The 19,359-nt window shown below is 43.1% G+C and overlaps 1 protein-coding gene across 1 annotated transcript; it reads right to left on the bottom strand.

The window, feature by feature from the left end:
* Window positions 1-247: 247 nt before the first annotated feature.
* Window positions 248-16,993, bottom strand: PLEKHF2 (pleckstrin homology and FYVE domain containing 2). Its single transcript, XM_033155610.1, has 2 exons — window positions 16,842-16,993; window positions 248-2,620 (listed from the first exon to the last, which is right to left on the bottom strand). Exon 2 carries the CDS (start codon window positions 2,604-2,606, stop codon window positions 1,857-1,859), a length of 750 nt encoding a protein of 249 aa, XP_033011501.1. The 5' UTR covers window positions 2,607-2,620; window positions 16,842-16,993; the 3' UTR covers window positions 248-1,856.
* Window positions 16,994-19,359: the final 2,366 nt, after the last annotated feature.

The raw sequence follows: 19,359 nt of genomic DNA, 5'->3' as shown, positions 1-19,359 counted from the left end.
AACAAATTCCCAAGCAACCCCCAAGTGAATGGTGGCTGCTCCACATCAGCTAATGCTGGGATGGGGAACCTACTGTACTTTCATCAACCCCAACCTGCATGGCCAATAATCACAGATGGGAGCTGGAGTAGAACACTGGGTGGTCACCAGTTCACCATCCTGCCCTGATGGAGTGCACTCCCCATCTCATTTTTCCAACACTGACTTTTGTGCTACAGCGGCCAGATTACAGACTAGGAGACTAGAACAAGATGCAGAATTGATTGTTTATTCAATAAATATAGCCCAGTTAGTGCCAGATGTGGCAAACAGTGCAGAAACTGTCATTTAATAAATGAAATTCTAGATACTGTAACTTTTTTTTTGTACAAACAATATTCAACACTTTTTATAAACTCTCAGATGCTACTGAATTCCCAACACAAATCCATCAGGGGACTTTTACATAAACTGATTAAACACACTACCGTTATATAAAAATAGAGCTATGTATTGGGGTTTTACAAAACTTCACAGAGCTAAATCTGACACTTCTCTAAAAACGACACCATCGTAGAAAATAGTATTGTTAAAGGTAAAAAGAAAATACTCTATTGGAAACACTTTTTGCCCTAATTGCCCTGCTTCCTGGATTTATATATTTAAAATGAAGTCATCTGCATTTCTTTTCTATCTCGAGGTCAGCTGTGTACAAAGGATGGATATTTTTGCAAGTTCTCTTCGGGTGGCTGATTGGGATGCTTTCCCATGATGTTGTGCTTTTAAAAGTCATTTTAATTATTTTTTAAAAATCCATTCCTAAAGTTTAAAAAGGTTAGCGAAAGATCTAAGGAACTAATTTTATAAATATCAAATCAAAAACATTACAGCAAATACCATGATCTGAGACAAAATACAGTTCTCAATTATAAATACCTGATAGCTATAAACATTTAAAAATCTCACACAATTTTGAAAATAGCAAGATATTAAATCCATTTGAAGAATATCTAATTTATTAGTGGTCCCCAAGTTGAGTAGTTGTATACATGGTGTGGGAGCTCAAGCTGTATTCATCAGACTCCACAATAATGTTTCATCTGCCCTCATGCATCCTATTAGAGAGAGGTACTGCGGGGCTGGGGCTGACGGACAACACAAATTGCCGTAACATACAGTCGTCACTACTCAGATCCAAGTTACACAACAGCAATTATTGTCAATAGCACCAACTATTTCTTAGTTTGTTGCACAATAGAGGATAAATTGGATTAGTTTCTTCCTGCAACAGTGCAATCATTAAAAGGCACTGCTTGGTATATGACTTCTTGCATAAAGTTTTAGAAGTTAATAATGTTACAGAATGCATTTATGTTAAAAGGGGTCATAGCACAGCATCAATTTCAAAGCCTGGATAGATGTTCTATTCAATTCACTAACCAAAAATACCAGTTTCATTACGCTGGTTTAATTGCCCCCTCCCCAATATTAAAAAGAAGTGGTAGGATATCACTGCCAAACACATTGTGGGATGCTTCTTGGTAGCAAAATAAAAGAACAAAAACTGTTCTTCATTCTCTATTCTTCCGCTGGGAAAGAAGGGGAAGGAAAGGATGATCATCAGCTCACCCCTAAATAGGAAATCAAGTATGCAAAGCTGGAAAAATGATATATTTGCAACAGTCTATCCCTGCAGAAAAGAGAGCAATGATATATCTAAGAGATTCAGATACTGAGGCACATTTGAATTGAAGGTTTTTCAGGCGGATTTTATGGCTAGGTTAGGCCTCTCGGAAGAGTCTGCAACTAGAGGTTTCCTCATCCAGCAACTCAGGTTCAAATACCAATTGTAATATTAAGACATTCGCTTTCATTACTTAGTCACTGCTGTCATCGTCATCGTCGTCATCTGACATATCATTTAAAGGAAGCTTCGGTGAGTGACTGTAAGAGTCCGATCTTGTGGGCTGACATGTCGGCATCTCTCCTGTGGAAAGGAGGTCATAGCAGAAGTCGCAGATTCGCACAGGCTTGGAGGACTGACTGGGAATAAGAAACCTCTTTTCAGAGCAGGGCCCACATACAACAAATCCACATTTCCGGCAGTGGTGTCGACGATTGACGGGGGTGAATTTTGCTTTCTGGCAGCGCATGCATACAGTGGCTTCAGAATCAGGTACCCAGACAGCCGCATGTTCATTACTGGGAGTCTTCCCGCTTTTGGAAAGCAAATCAGAAACACATTTATTTATGTGGTTCATCCATTCAGATTTCTCTGTGGCAGTAGCAGCATACACTGCAAAAGATTTAGTCGGGGTCTTGATAAGCCACCCATTCCGTAGATCCCCCTCATCCTGGATGGACTCAATAGTGACGTTTTCCAGTGGAATGATGTGCTGTTTGTTATATTTCTTCTTCTGGATGACAATGTTACCATACACAAGGATATCATTGAATAAGAAGAACTGCCTCGCTTTTGGTTTCTTCCGACACAGCTTTGTTAGTACTCCTTCACCAATCAGGACACGGCCTGGAATAGTCAGAGGCTGACCAGCGGCTCCAAAACAATTTTCCACAATGCTTATTCGTCTAGTATTTGCTTCACTGTTTGCCAAGCGATCCACCATCTTTCACTAGTATCCTAAAACAAAAAGGAATAATGTTAGGTTGCTGCAGCTATTCAGGCTGCAAATCAAGCAAGATGTTATCAGCATGCATTTTTCTGTCAGCTTCTCCTCTAGCAGCAGGTCCCACACCAAACCATTAAGCTGTTTCCCCAACCCCCCAAGTGTAGGGAGTTATTTTAAATGAAACGGGGAATTTGGTGAGCATCACTGGGAATGAGTTTTTGCCACCCTCTTGCCTGTCATTAAAGGAGACCAGATTTCCATAGTGGCCTTGCTATCTGACACCCTCCACAGCTGTGGTTTGCTGTAAAGGGGGACAGTAAAGGGGGGGCTATTAGGCTGCTTTATCAAACTTAGCAGGATTGGAGCAACACAAGGCAACTTGATTGTCTTCAGATTTCTTCCAAGAGATACCATTTTAAAGTTGGATAGTCTCCATAATAACACTGCTTTATTCCATTGGCCTGAGTGGTCTCTTGCTGCATGTCCTGCATATGTTTGTTTTAACTTTGTGGCCTTTTCCACAACTATAACTTTTGATCTTTGTCATATCCAATTATTAGTTTTTCTAAGTCCCAATTTAGAGATGTGTGGTGAGATGACTTGAGGATGAAAGCTACTGCGTACAACAAAAAAACAAACCATGAGCCAATACTGCTCATTTTAGGGAAGTTAACTCATCAGCACTGCACACTGAATGGAAAGTCTTTTAACCTTTTGTCATGGTACCCTTTTCCTAGAAATGTACTGGAAAGACAGAATTGCCAAACGGAAACTATGAAAACCATCACATCATTCCAAGTTGAAATTTCTAATATTGTTGTGCTAATCTAGCCACCTTACAACTTTATGATATTTTCATCAGTAGGCAGCACCAGCTTTCTGAAGAGGCCACTACTTTAAATACTGTTGTGCACACCCCAATCTCTGAGTGGTGATTTAGCGCTTCTGCACATGTGCGAATTGCCGAACCCGGAAGTAACCCGTTCTGGTACTTCTGGGTTCGGCGCGTTTGTATCCCGTGACGAACGCAACCTGAAGCAAGCATAACCAGAGGTACGACTGTACATTTAAAATATACAGATGACAGCCCAGGGCCCTAGTTTCTAGGTTTCTAACTATGTACTTGCCAAAAATAGCTCCTAAGGTGTGGGTGAAATCCATTATCATGACAAAACTCTCTGCTATACCCAATAATAAGTGCCTACATTAAAACAAGAGGCATGCCTAATCCATTCTTTAGCAGGTTAGTACCTAGTCAATATGCAGGAGAAGTGGAGGAGAGTGCACAAGCACAGGGCTTGCTGCAGCATGTTCCCATTGCACTAAAATGTCAGTTAGCACCATGATAGGGAGCTGGAAGTGGCTGGAAGTCTGAATCCTGAGTTCCTCCACTCTCCATAGGTCAACTTTAACAGCGGGCAAGGCTGCCACCTGTCAATCACTTAACATCATAATTAAGCCAACCTGTCAAAAGGAGTTGCTGTAACTGCCAATCAGCTGATTGGCAGTTATAGTGAGCTCTTCTGAAGTCCATTTATATGTGTGGCTTGGATTCCAACCATTCCTTCAAATGGACTCCAAAGAAGTTCACAATGAATTCCTTGAAAGGTGCCTGGGCCTGTCAATGAAAGTGCAGTCCAGGTATCCAGTTGGATTCCTTCATGTTGCAATCATAATTAATGAACATTTACACAGTCTGGAAATTTACCTTGTCTTCTTTTTTCAATGCTCAACTTATCATGCAAATCTTGTTTTAAGATACACCAGTGTTATAAAGAAGGCTTATTGCAGCACACAAAGGTCACAAATTGGCTTTTAAAATGTTACTTGACAGTGCTGGATCAGATTCACTATCATTCACGTTTAAAAGGACTTAGTTAATAGAGTCACTGACTTCAGCCATCAGGGCTACAGAATCAAACTCCATCGGTCAGAAATTAAAACTTTTACACTTACTTGTTGCGGGAATAGGAAATGGGAAAACGGAACAGGAACAGTGAGCTAAATCCAAGTATCACTTCCTAAAGAAATACACATAGCCAAATAAGTGCATAAAATCAGCACTTGAGGTGAACTTCCACTATCAGCTATGGCAGTCAAGTCTGCCTCTTTAAACAATTAAAAAGCACAATTTCTGCATGCATCTGTATATGGCTAGATTGCAATAAGAATTTTAAATGAATGTAACAGTAGGATTACTGTACTTTAATACTAAGTTATAATTATATTAATGCCATTTCCACAAAACGTGACTATGTATTCCCATGAAGCTACAGGAATCAGTAAAAATGCTTGCTCAGCCATGAAGCTCAGCAAGTGACCTTGGTCCTGCCACTTCCTCTCAGCATAACCTACCTGCCAAGGTGATTGGGGGGGGGGGGAGAGAATGAGAATGAACTATACACTGCCTTGAGGTCTTGGAAATTTAATTAAAAGTAGCTGTGAATCTGTCAGAAACTCTGTTAGACTAAATATCTCAAGATGTGCCCTCTAACCTTATGGAATAATCTATGCTAAATTATAAATTTAGAATTCTTTCTGTGGGCTATTTTATTTCATAAAACATTTTATACTTTTAGTACTTTTATACTACCTTACATCAATTAGGTCTTTGACAATACCCAGCTTTACATAATCTGCTATTGCTGTCGTAGGACCTGTGGGATTTCCTGGGAAGATTCCCTCAGCATTACCCACAAGAAGATTGCTATTCATTGAAGACTTTGCAACAGTACAAACACTATGCTATAACAAGCTCATGATTCTCAGCTGACTTAATATTCCGTGCAAGAAACAGCTTTTTCTTAAATAATTTCACCCAATCATGATTTAAACATAAGATTATTCAGTATGGTGAAGAGCCAAGGCATGATGCTAACTGGATCGGCACATGAAGCAACTGTATTTTGCCCCCAGTTGCCATACCATATTTTAAAACAAGGTACAGCAAGACATTTTACTGTTTCACATGCCGAGCAATGAGACTACATGTGAATTTTGTATCAATTGTACTGTACATTGTGTGCATTCTGGAATGGCAAGACCCATTGCTAAACTTCCCCTTAAGAGGATCTTTCAGGAAAGCACATTCATCAGATATGCACCCCACCCTATCAATGCCACCACAGCCCTTTTTCTGTACCTCTAACTCCTTTATTGCAAAATGACATACACAGTCAAACAACTCACTAGGGCAATTGAAATGATCTAGTCCTCACCAGACTCATGTCTGGAGAAACAGGGTAGTCCTTGGAAACATAGAAGTTGGTCATTCTAGTGTACCGGTAAATTCTTATCCTACTGGACCAACCAATCCATCCATGACAGGATATATTGGTTACTCTTAATGCTGAGACCCTGGATAGGCATCCCACATATTCTCTCTGTCTCACCCAATAACAGTACATCCATCAGAATAAGGTTAGATCATACTTCCCATACAAATAAATTAATTGGTAAAGCATGCAGCCAGTTTAATGCACATATGAAAATAAACAGTGGCACCACCCAAACATTTGTTATTTGGATTTGAAAAATTTTGAATTGACATGGCATCTAATGCTTTTGCTCCAATATGTTTTGTTGTAATTTTAACTTTTTGTAAACCGAAACCGGAGGTTGGAATATAAACCACAGAAATAAACGAAAAAAGAATATGTAAATAACTAGTTAATGGAAGAGAACTAACTGTACCGTGAAGAACAGAATTTAAGCTATGAATGCAGCACATTGAACTATTTTGATGATGTGGAGGAAATCCACGTATTTAACCACAAGAACTCAAGTTAGAGTCACTATACTGCTAAATTTATCCAACTATTACACTATTCAGTTTTACTCGGTGATCCCACCGCATAATAAAGCATTTACAACCCTCACCCTTTACTTCTCACAGTTGACACTGCATCTTTCACTGTGCTTCATGGAAAACTTTAGAGATGCAAGGTGAATCTAATAATCAGGTGCAGGCATACTGCTTCCAAAGTCAGTATATCAGAAGGGTGTTGCAAAATCACTAGTCTGTATGCCCCAGATAACCATGGTTCCTTACATCTAAACCAACACTAACCATACTTACACAAACCCTAAGATGTTTCAAACTCTCAGTTTGCAAAGCTGGCTAAAACTGGTTGCACAATTTTCTTAAAGTTGTGCCCTATCTGTGAAAGGTGTTAGACAGCTCACCAACACTTTAAAAAGATGGGTGTTCTCTCTATGAATATAAAAACAATGAGCAACTGAAAATGCATAATACAGGCAGAATGAGTTATTGGACAGATGCAGAACAGACACACACCACTGATTTAAGTGCCTTTTAAAATGAATTTATGTTATTAATGGATTATTGTTATTAATGGACTACTGATGGATTACTGTATTTTAATATTTTGTTGGAAACCGCCCAGAATGGCTGGGGGAAGCCCAACCAGATGGGCGGGGTATAAATAAATTATTATTATTATTATTATTATTATTATTATTATTATTATCATCGTCATCATTATTAAAGATATGCTTGACATGGGACCAATAGAATTACACTGGTTTCTTGGCTTTATATAAAACAAATCATGCCACTTCAAAACAATATCCATAACATAAAAGAGGGGGAAATTTTGAACTGGTATGGCGATCCTATGAACCGAAAGAGTACAAGGGAAGTATAAAGCTGTTTATTACATATTGTGTTTACCTTGATTATGAAACTAGCATCTCCAAGTGTGGAATCAATCATCCTGCCAAGGAGACATTTAGTACAAAAAGATCCTTAAGGAAATGAATCCTGCCTCAGTGCAGCTGAGGTTGGGCATTTTACAATCACTGCAGCCACTTCCAATGAAGAAACCTCCACAGCACTCTTGGATAAAGATAAAGGTCCAGTTCTCTGCCAAAAGAGTTGCTGCTTTATCCTAATGTTGGTTTGTTGTCAGTTTTAGGAAGGGATCACTTTCTCTTGTGCTTTCTTTCATGCAATGTCAATTTCAGAGCAATGCCCTAGTCCAGAGACCAGCGGCATACTATACACAAGCAACACAGATGGGTCTGGATTGGTGGAGTTGGGGGGTACGAAAGGTAGAACAAGCTAAACTGGGAGGAGGCATTGAGATGTTTTTGATCCTTATTCCTAAAGAAAATAAGAAAGACCAAACTTTTCTTGCTTTACATTTAAATTAAGTCCAAACCTTCCCACCAGACACAGCTGTAATTAATTAGCAAGGTTTCAACACACGATCTCCTCTGCCCAGCAGGACCAAAGTAAACTAAACCTTCCGGTATCTAAATTATGTCACATCTCACAACAGTTGCAGCCCACTACAAATGGCAATGTCACTCTTCCTCCTTTGATAAGTAGATACTACAGCCTGACTCAGGGTGCTTTGCTATTGTTCAATGACCACTTCAAGAGCACACCTTGTTTGTATAAGAGCCACAGTTAACTCAACTGGCCATGATCTAAACTTAAATTTGGATTACTAATCATCACAAAAGTGCATGCATTCAGAAGATTAGCAAGCCAGTGACTGATTCATGAATCTCTAGGCAACTCAAAATAGATAAGAAGGTTAAGCCACTCTGTGTTACTCTGGAGCATTAAATCAGGAGTGTACTCATTAACAATTATCAGTCTGAGACGTTATATAGAAAGGAGATGAAATCTGAAGCAGCCACTATAAGCAAGGAAGCACTAAGCTGCAAAAGAAAAATGTGCAACAAAAGAAAGTGAAAGAAATAGGTAAAACTACACCAAAGACTTTAATCCTTTGGGAAATGATTCCAGTAGCAACTGAATATAGAGAAATGCTTATTAAAAATGGGTGCAATATGGCCCCTATTTTCAGCCTTGTGGCCACAGGCAACAACGAATTGCATGCAAATGAGTACTGAGTAAGCAGCCCAGGTGGATGGAGTACTTTGCCCCATCTCTGCATCTAGCAGAGAAAGCAAGTAGGCTGTTCAGAGGAGAGAAGCCCCCTCAGCTGCACCCAGCACAGAGTTCTTGGCCTCTCTTTCGCCAGTGTGGTGTAGTGTAGTGGTTAAGAGTGGTAGACTCGTAATCTGGGGAACCGTGTTCGTGTCTCCACTCCTCCACATGCAGCTGCTTGGTGACCTTGGGCTAGTCACACTTCTTTGAAGTCTCTCAGCCCCACTCTCCTCACAGAGTGTTTGTTGTGGCAGAGGAAGGGAAAGGAGAATGTTAGCCGCTTTGAGACTCCTTTGGGTAGTGATAAAGCGGGATATCAAATCCAAACTCCTCCTCCTCTTCTTCTTCAGTGCCCTATGGACTAAAAAATTTTTGCAGCATACTTCTGCACACGGTCCATAACTCAAAATGCAAGTCAGCAATCTCCATATTTTAAATACCTGTGTCTCCAACACCAAGTGCAAATTTCACTATCCAACCAGGAATCGCTTCAGAAAATGTGGTTCACTCTTAATTGCAAAGGCAAGAGAGACAGAAAAAGGTGACTCATAGTCCTCTACAGCAAATCTACAAGCAAAAGGTTTTTGTTGTATTTTTACTAATAAGTAATTTATTTCCTTCTTTCTATCCAAACATGAGCCCTATCCATGGAACTGTCCATTAATAGGAGGTTCCCTTTCTGGAGGTCAATAAGAGGAAAATGAATTCAATAACATTTATTGATTGCACGTGTAATCAATAAATGTTTTGGAATTCATTATCTTCTTATTTACATCCAGTAAGATAACTTCCTAATTTCCCCTATACTACTACCTTGAGAAACTTAAGACCACCACATTTTAAAAAGAAAAATGTGCCACTGGAAATACGTTTTAAGCTGCCACTAGAATAACTTATATAACAGAAATTCATTCCTCTTTGAAGTATATTACTGACTGACTCAGCCAGTGTGACAATTTCTTCCTCTTTGGGGAAGGAGGTATCTAGTTACAAACAAAGTGGCAGCATGCTCTCAAAAGCCTTGATAATTTTATAAACTTTAGCTTTTAGTCTCCATTTCACCATAGTGCTATATCAGGTGCAGAAAAAAGCACACACAAATGTGACAAGCATGATTTAATCCTCACAGCAACCAAATAAACTTAATGGAATGAGTCTACTGAAGCTTCTGGAATGTAGTCAATGAATACTGATGAAATTCTTAATCTGGGGTTCGAGGCAAGAACACAGAAGCTTATCTTGCCAAACATATTTAGAAAGTCAGGGTTTTAGTCAGTATTTGGAATGTAGCCATTTTTCTTAATAATATTTACTTTACATAGTAGCCAAAGGGAACTGAAAGGCAAGCCATATCACTTTAGAAATTATCAACATTGAAACAACTGACACAGTTGGCAAAATGCAATGCTGTGTGAGTGACTGCCACTCATGTAATGAAACTTCCCTTTCCTCCTCTCCCTTTGCAGTTCATCCCTCCCCTCTGGCACAGAGTCCACCAACCCTCTGGTGAAGTTTTGGGGGCGCATGTGGGAGTTGCAGGAGGGAGCCGAGGAAGATGTCTGTTCAGCTCACAGAAAAGACACAAGTGGATCTCAGAGTGGAGGCTGGTATATCAGGGCAAATGGGGCTCTGGCCCACTAACCTCAGCCTGCCCTCGCCCTGTCTGTGCTTTGCTACTTACAACCAGCACAGGGGATGGCACTGCCTTTCAGCTTCCTTGCCTTTAGTTTCAGTGCTGCCTTTGTAGAACTCAACAGGGAAGAGTTCGGGGACAAAACTCGAACAGCTCCTGTTTGGGCTCTCTGCCTTCCACCCTACCAGACGTAAGAGGCATCAGCCATTAATGGATGTCACCTAGTATTGGGAAGAGATGTGTTTTCTTTTTGCAGCTCCTCTGAACCTTTGGGTCACCGTTTAAAATGAAAATGTGCTGTATTTTCCCGTGCATAATACGTCCCCGTGTATAAGACGCCCCCCCAACATTATTTTTAAGTAAAAAAAAACAACAACCTAGTATTATACACGGAAAAGTACGGTATGTACCGGTATTTACCGTATATTAGAAACGCAAGAGGATCTGTTTTATTAATAGACAAATTCATGGAGGAAAGGGCTATCAATGGTTACTTAGCCACGATGGCTACGCGATACCTCCACAGCTGGAGGTAGTAATGCTTCTGAACACCAGTTGCTGGAAACTGCAGGAGGGAAGGGGGGGGCTGCTCTTGTGCTCATGTTCTGCTTGCTGGTTTTCCCCAAGCATCTGGTCGCTCACTGTGAGAACAGGATGCTGGTCTAGAACAGGATGGGCCAGTGACCTGATTCAGCAGACTCTTTATGTCCCTAAAAAGGCAAGTCTTTGCTCCCCAATGAAACTGAATTTGGTGCTCTTAGGGCTGGGGGCCCCAAATCTTTGATGTGGCGGCAACAAATTTTGCTTTTTCAGCTCTGATGTTAACAGTCCTAACTAAAGTTCATTACGAAAATGTATTTCTGGAATCTTACGGTAGCACAGGACCCATTTTAACAACATGGGTTTGTTTCAGATAAATCAGAGCGATGTTGGCTCTGTTTCGTCTTTTTAAAAAATTCTCCTGACAATTGGCCATATTCAGATTATTATATCTCTGCTTAATTAACAAATATGTTCAAGCCTTTTGCCTTCACATGCAGCCCCTTCCCTCCTCATAGAAATTAAGTCTCAAATTAATCATTAACTGGGAAAGTATGCTCGCCACGTTCAGAACAAGTCAATAGCTCACATATAAGTTAGATATTTATTTGAGATCCCAACTTGTTCTGAACCAGGTAACCATAATTTTCCATTTCATTAAGTGGTAAACTACAGATAACTGTAGACTTCCAGGTTTGATTGCTGCACTCAAAGAAGGAAGAATGGAAAGGGTTGTATGCTTTGGCAAAATGTTTGCAGCTTATTAAGCCGATATATGATAGTCCCAAACAGGTTTGTAAATGTGTGCACTTATTTCTGCAGTCATCGCATAATTTAAAATATCACATAATAGGAGGAAGCACATAATGTTTTTATCTCTACGAACAGGATTTTCAGCTGCCAGAACAAATCATAAGTGTACAAACATGTTCAAGTAAACAGCTAACACAAAAGTCCAAATGCAAATATAAGAAATGAAGCCTGCACTTAGAAATGTATTCCTCCAGGAAGATTAACCAACTAATACATGCTCTCATGGAATTCAAGACATTATTTCAGGTTTATGACAATTCAAGAACAAATCTTTAGTTCTATTAACATATGTCCAACTGGAATGCAATGAGTCTGCATGAGCCTTAAAATTGTCCACTCCCTCCACGCTTCCCGTGTGGCTGTGAAAAGATTGCAACCATTGGCTTGTTTGTCACTAGATCTGGCAAGACAACATTTATACGACATGCTTTTACTATTTCATGCTTCCTTTCTCTAATTTTCTTGCTTTTTGTATATTGTATGAACATGTGAACACTCTTAGTTGTGGCTTTTCATCTTTTACATAAGACTTCCCCCTTTTTTGTTTTAGAAGAGAAAAACTTATAAAGGGGGGCGGGGGGCTTACGTAAAAGAGTTCAAAAACTTCATCTGAACCAAGACGTCTACATGTAGTCACAGCAGCCTTGCCGGCCTGGTGCCCTCCAAATGCTTTGGACTACAACTTCCATCAGGTCCGGCTGCCACAGTTGTCTTGGCTGAGGCTAATGGTGGTTACAGTCCAAAACAACTGGAGGGCACTAGGTTAGGAAATGCTGGCCTACATCCTTCCAAGATTTTGTGGGCTAACAAGCAAAGAAACTTTTGAGGGAAGGGAGATGAGAAGTACTTCACATACTGATTTTGCACTTAAGTCTTTTTTAGAAATAAGGAAAACATAAATGTGACAGGAGCTCCTATCAAAACACAGAAGATGAAGAATCTTACACTACAGGTTCAAGGCCACCTACATGAACAAGTTCAAAACTGATGAGTGTGAATGCTGGGACTAACAATTAATAACCAGGACTGGCCCAAGATCTCAGCTGGTGAGAAAGCCAGTTACACCTCCATACATACTAGCATTCATTTTCTGAAAAGGAAATGCCAAATGTATTAAGTCCAAGATACATAGATAGTGAGAAAACACATCTACTCTTAAATAGACATCGAAAAAGCCTCTTCTGGCAGAAACCTACCAATATATGGGTAGGTTATGAAGTGAACTGGATATATTTCCCTCCACAGATGCATTGGCAAGGATTCGACATTTCACTGCTGAACTATTAACAGAAGTATTTACTGTATTAAATTTATATCTTGCCTTTCCTACCAAAAAAGCCCTGAGCGGCAAGTACACAAACAATAAAAACACCTAAAAACAATTCAAATACAGATGCAGAGTGGGGAAAAGTCCTGCTTAAAAGGCTTGTTGGAAGAGGAAGGACTTCAGGAGGTGCCAAAAAGACAACCAAAGCGGCACCTAATATTTAATAGGAGGACATTCCATGGGGCAGGTGTCGCAGTTCTAGAGGCCCAATTCCTATACAGTGTGGAATGGACCTCCTGATAACAGTGGTATTTGCAGGAGGCCATCAACAAAAGAGCACAGTGACTATATAAGGAGTGAGACAATCCTGGTCCCAAGCTGTACTGTATTGGCCCGAATATAAGCCGCACCTTTAAAATTGGAGGGAGGAGAAGAAGAAAAAGAAAAAATACCTGAATATAAGTCACTCCATTCCTTGATGCTCATACAGGGCTTTGCTGCATTCCTAGTGCTGTTTGCCCCGCACTCCTGGCTGCAACACCGTAAGTTCGGGAATATAAACCGCACTTTAACTTTTCACGGTCGGAATTTGGAGAAAAAGTGAGGCTTATATTCAGGCCAATATGTTATATAGCTTTATACACCAAAATCAACACCTTGAAAGTAGTCCAGTAGCTAACTGGCAGTCATTGCAATTAATTCAGCAGTGGTGTAGCATGGTGGAGATACCCTGTAGCTGTCGTATTTTGCATTAGTTGAAGCTTTCAGACCAACCTCAAGGGCAGTCCCACCTGCAGTACTTTGCAGTAATCCAAACTGGAGGTTACAAGTGCATGGATGACAGTGCTCAGACTATCCTGATTCAGGAATGGCTGAAGCTGGTGAAAGGAACTCCTAGCCACCTAGGTCACCTGGGCCTCTTGCAGCAAATATGCATCCAGTAACACTCCCATACTATAAAACTACTCTTTCAGGGGGAATACAACTCCATTTAGGGAAGACAAATTATCTGGACTCAAGTATCACCCATCCACAGCATTTCTGTCTTGCCAGGATTCAGTCAGTTTGCTGGCCTTCATCCAGCTCACCACCAAGTCCAGGCACCACTCCTGGGCTTACATGGCCTCTCCTGGTTCAGATGTTACAGAGAAGCAGAGCTGGGGATTATCATCATACTGATGACAGCTCACCCCAAATCTCCTAATAACCATTCCCATGGCTTCATATATATGTTACACGACACTAGGGACAATATGATACCCAACGGCACCCAAACTGCACAACTGCCTGGGGGCCAAAAGACAATCACCCAATGCCATATGAAACCAACCCTGGAGAAATATAAGTCACAGCTAACTAATGCATAGAACCATAGAATTGTAGAGCTGGAAGGGACACTGACTGTCATTGTTACTGAAGAATGGTTGAAACAGTTTTCTGCAGAAAAATAAAGCACATCACTGCCCCCACATCACTGAGTGGTGTACCTACTATCACTTCTGAAGCCCTGTCAGCTTGTGCTGGCCAGTCCAGAAGGTGAAGGGAACTTGCTGCTGCTTCTTTTGCTTCACACAGCTTTTCTCTTTAAATTCACCCTTCTATATTCCTACATGGAAGGAATTAGTTAAGCCAGCTTCAGAGAGGATGGAGCATTCTGACCTGGAAAAAAGGGACCTTGAATCTATCAGATCCAAGGCTGCCCCTGCCCCACCCCTGCCCCAGGTCATCCCACTTTAGGGATTAATGCCAGCTACTGGGACCCAGGTGGCGCTGTGGGTTAAACCACAGAGTCTAGGGCTTGCTGATCAGAAGGTCAGCGGTTCGAATCCCTGCCACGGGGTGAGCTCCCGTTGCTCGGTCCCAGCTCCTGCCCACCTAGCAGTTCGAAAGCACCCAAAAAAGTGCAAGTAGATAAATAGGGACCGCTCCAGCGGGAAGGTAAATGGCGTTTCCGTGCGCTGCTCTGGTTCGCCAGAAGCGGCTTTGTCATGCTGGCCACATGACCTGGAAGCTGTCTGCGGACAAACGCCAGCTCCCTCGGCCTATAGAGCGAGATGAGCGCCGCAACCCCAGAGTCGGACACGACTGGACCTGATGGTCAGGGGTCCCTTTACCTTTACCTTTACTGTTGGCAAAAGAACCACCACTGGCAAAAAAAAGAACCACCAACTGAAGTTCTATGCACATGGAGCTATCTGCATGCATAGGAGGGATCTCAACAGTCAAGTTCTCCACCAGTGGAGGTGTCTCCCCTCCTTCCTAACACTCTCTAATCAGCTGATCTGGGAGGAGGTGTAAGACTGCACTCCAAAATATTTATCATCTGAATGTAAACATGGAAAAAGAAAATGTACTGGCTAGTTTGAAACTGTTAGGTCTGATGGCCATCAATATAAGAAACTTAGCTGACTGGACCAATTTATTCCAATGTAAATTACAACAGCAGAAAAAAATATTATTTTAAGCTAACATATTTATCTTACCTGATAGCAGAAAGCATTTTTTTTATAAAATCTGAATAACATGGGGGAAAGGCTTTAATCACTTCAATTGGCTTACCACTTCAATACTTATCTCAATCATTATTGTTTAAAAGCCATGTTTAGTATTTTGTGACTTTACACCTATAAAACTCTTTGCCTCGTTTTTAAGTGTTAGACTTGTCTGTGTTGTTAATAGTAATTTTCACAAGCTGCACTGAGTGCTCTTTTAAGGGAAAAGCAGGTATGGGTTCTCTAAATAAATAAGCAAATGAAATCCCAAATGCAGACAGGTAACATAAGAAAAGAACCAGCTCTTATTTCTGTAGCAGCTAACAGAAAGTTGGCACCGTCTCCAGGATGCCATGGCATTAGAAACTTAAAACAAAAAACCACTGGCATGAACAACATCTCAGCCAGGCCCAGCCTATCAGAAGAAAACTTAGGAGAGCTAACTTCCTTCCAACCGGAATCCACTTGCTTTGCTAACCCTTGTTGACAGTCACAGGAAGTTCCCTGCCTTCTGATGCAAAACAATCACGCACCATCACAAAACTCGCCCGGGAAAGAGGGGAAACGCACCATACGCAACTTTTGACAGGCAGCCTTTAAAAGCAAGAAGACCCCCGCAACCCAATAAAAAATAAATCTCATAAATAGGTATTTTTTAAAAACCACTATTATTCCAGTGCTAGAATAAAAGAGAAGAACCGAGCGGGAAGCCTATTTTCTCTGGAGAAGTGGGAAATGATTTCCGTTTTGTTTACTGAGGGGAGGAAAGGGGGGGGGGCGACCACATACGCCTCATTTTACCTAAAGTAAATGCCACGCTGAGGAGTGGGAGGTGCGCACACTCCCCCCTGCACATATCCACGGGGTGCCAATTAAGCTGCAGCCGCTCGATCTCAGCCCCACAATGAACGCAGATTGGGGGGGGGGGGTGTTTCTTCGGGCGGCCGCTTCTCACTTTTGCCAGAGTTTGAGGGGGAAAGAAGCTTCGGCTACCACTACTTTCGGAAAGTGTCACTTAAAAGGGGAACCGGTTTAAATTATTTAAGACTCTGGGAGGCCGCCACGTCCCGTCCCGTCCCCCCTCCTCCTCTCTCCTTTCACGCAGCCGCCCTTTGCTGCTGCCAGGCAGGGGTCCTCAATCCGTGCCAAGTCGTGTGCCGCCGCCTGTGCGCGACGGAGTCAGGGCGCGCCCGAAACCCACCGCAAACACAAACACACGGCCCCGACGGCGCCGCGTTTATCCCGCGCCTCCGGGACGCCGGCTCCCAATGGGCAAAGCTGGAGCCGCCTTTCCTCCGGAGGGAGGTTCCGCGGAGCCGCGCCTAAATCAAGGGACGCCGTCCGGGTCTTTGTGGGGGAGCCTCCTTTTCCCCCCTTCCCCACACCGCCGCCGTCCTCGCTCCCCAGAACAGACGGGATCCCAACATGGCCGCGGATCCGCCAGGGACCGGGAGGAGAAAAGTTTCCTCCTCACCACCTCCTCCGGCTCTCGGCTTCGCCACCAAGGGGGACGGCTGGCTACTCTCTCCCCGCGCCCCCCCCCTGACCCGAGCGCGCCGCTTACCGAGAAACCGAAGCGCGCCCTCCCTTCGCTCCGCTTCCCAGGTCCGCCGCAGCTTGTTGCTTCTCGCTCTCCCTCGGTTTCCTTCAGCCGCCGTTGCTAGTCGGGCTACTGCCGCCGCCGCCGCTGCCGCTGCCCCGCCCGCCGCTCGTGCGCGTCCACACACACACACACATACACACGCTCTCTCACACACACAGCACCCTGGGCCGGCCTCCAAGCGGCGAGGAGGACGAGCCTCGGCGGCATCCCGCCCCAGCTCGATTTCCCAAGAGAGAGCCGAGGGGAGGGGCCGGCGCCATCTTGGGAGAGGCGCCCGTCGAAGGCGGGGGGTGGGTGCGCTGCTGAAGGGGGAGTAAGGGTCGAAGCCTTCCCGAATACATGCTGGAGAAGGGGCACACGGAAATGTGCCGGGGTTCACACGGGGCGCCTTTCGAGCAAAGCCTTGGGTTATTCTCCCCTGAAGCTCTCTGGCCTCTTCCCGCGCAATCCGAGCTGTTCAAAACATTTCTGCTGCCTGAGGTGAAGGGCAACGTGGATGCTGCACACCTCGCATTTCCGTGCACTGACACCGAGTGGGCTTCGCTTCAAGCCTGGAAAAGGGACTTCTCCCACTACACCTGAGGCAGCAGCAGGATTATCTTTGGTTACCTGGCATACGTAGGCAGCAAGGTCCTGCTCCAGCACTTGCCACTTCACTCTGCCCTAGAGTAGTATAAGGGGAATAATTTGGATATATTAGCCGTTCATTGTAAAAGAGATTCGGAGGATCTAACACGCACAAACCATATGTGACTCCCCTCTATCTTAACTCGCCTTGTGTAACAAAACATTTTCACCAGATTGGGTTGTGATTGCTGTATATTTTAAGTGTCCGTTGATGTTATGAATGATGTTATGGCTTTTGATGAGTGTAATCAACATTTTGATGAGGAAGAAGATATATAATAAGGCTGTTCCTGTGCTTGTTAGAGCCGCTTGTGCCCACACATCTATTATTAGCACTGAGGATGGGGGGTGCACATGAAACACCTTTCTTATTAAGTCTTCAGTGCAATACTTTTCCTGATGGGCATTCGCCTCCACAAAGGCTTGACTGCCTAGCACCTGGGTGTCTTTGGGTAGGTCTCTCCTAGAATGTGTTTGGAAGTGTTTTTTATTACTTGGGTTTTAGGCTGCAAGTGAAATTTCCTTTGCACCAGCATTACTGCAATAGTCATGGGCATAGCCAGGATTTTTGTTGGAGCAGGGACAGAACCTCAGTTAGTTATTCTTTTTATTGATGGGGTGGGCAGCTGCCCCTCCCTGCCCTCCTCTTGGCTAAGCCCATGGCACTAGTACTGCAAAATATTTCGCTCCATCCTCCTTGGAAGTGCAGCTGGGAGAATCCATACTCTTAGGTAGGCCACAGAAAGCCCTGAAACATTGAGGGGTTGAGCTATCCCCAGTCCACTGAATCCCCAACATTGGGTCCATTGCTACACTAACTCCAAGTTGGCAAAACAATTTGCCTGTCCTCTTGTGCTGAGTGGTTAAGACACAGGGCTGCAGATGCGGCAGTGACCCACTCAGCCACTCCATTAAGCCCGGCCAGGGTTTGAATTGCCATCCCAGTTTGTGGCATTTATTTATTTATTTGTTTGTTTGTTTGTTTTCTGCAGGCTCAACTGGTGGACCTGAGTAATAACAGACTTCTGGACACTAAGGGCTTCCACACCTTGTCTTAAAAGTAAAGATAACAGTAGCCTACCAGGTAAAGTAGGAGAAGTTGAATGTACAGAGAGCTTACTCTCTACTTTCACCGTGTGTGTGTGTGTCAAATCTTCTCTAAGACCTTTTGTAACGGACCAACCCTGTGCCTGGGTGTGAGCAGGTGCCCAGCACTCGAAGAGTTAACACCCACTCTAGATGACTGGCAGCACAATCGCAGAGGCGGGTCTTTTCCACCTTTTAAAAGGGGAGAATGGCAGTTGGGGCGGTTGTTGTGGGTTGTGGGTCAGGGAGTGAGGGTGAGAGGGAGAGCGGGTTGGAGGTTAGGCTTAGGTTAGGAAAGGAAAGTTGTTATCCCGATTTCATGTTGTAACCAAGCTTATGTACCAAATAGAAAAAACATTGTAACCGCATTCTACCTTAACTTCCTTGATATTAATGTTACCTCAATAAACATATTTTTGTTTGTTCAAACGTTCGTGGACTCTGGCAGTGCGTCAGTACCTCTAGAGGTGTGGTTGAGGGGAAAAGCACTAGAGGTTTCCTGAGAGAAAGGGGACGGGTGGCTTATTTTCCTAACACACAGAGGACTGGGCAGGGAAGCCAAAGGTGCCACGCAGTTGCCAGAAAGAAAAGGGCAAGCTGCAGCAGTTTGGGAACCCAGGGTGGGAGAATCCCAAGGTGGCAGGAGTTTCACTTTAAGAACGTGGAGAACTGAGGTACCCCTAGGACATCTCTCATAATATCATTTTGGGGATTCATTTTAGTCGTCGGTGAACCCGAGGGAGAGACACAGAAAGGGGAAACGTTT

The sequence above is a fragment of the Lacerta agilis genome, chromosome 7 (assembly GCF_009819535.1).
Source record: "Lacerta agilis isolate rLacAgi1 chromosome 7, rLacAgi1.pri, whole genome shotgun sequence".
Lineage (NCBI taxonomy): Eukaryota > Metazoa > Chordata > Lepidosauria > Squamata > Lacertidae > Lacerta > Lacerta agilis.
Note: the sequence above shows the minus strand (reverse complement) of the source record. Positions and strands in the feature narration are given on the sequence as shown.

Excerpts from the sequence above, each read along its gene's own strand:
- PLEKHF2 (XM_033155610.1), bottom strand. The coding sequence starts at position 2,606 with ATGGTGGATCGCTTGGCAAACAGTGAAGCAAATACTAGACGAATAAGC.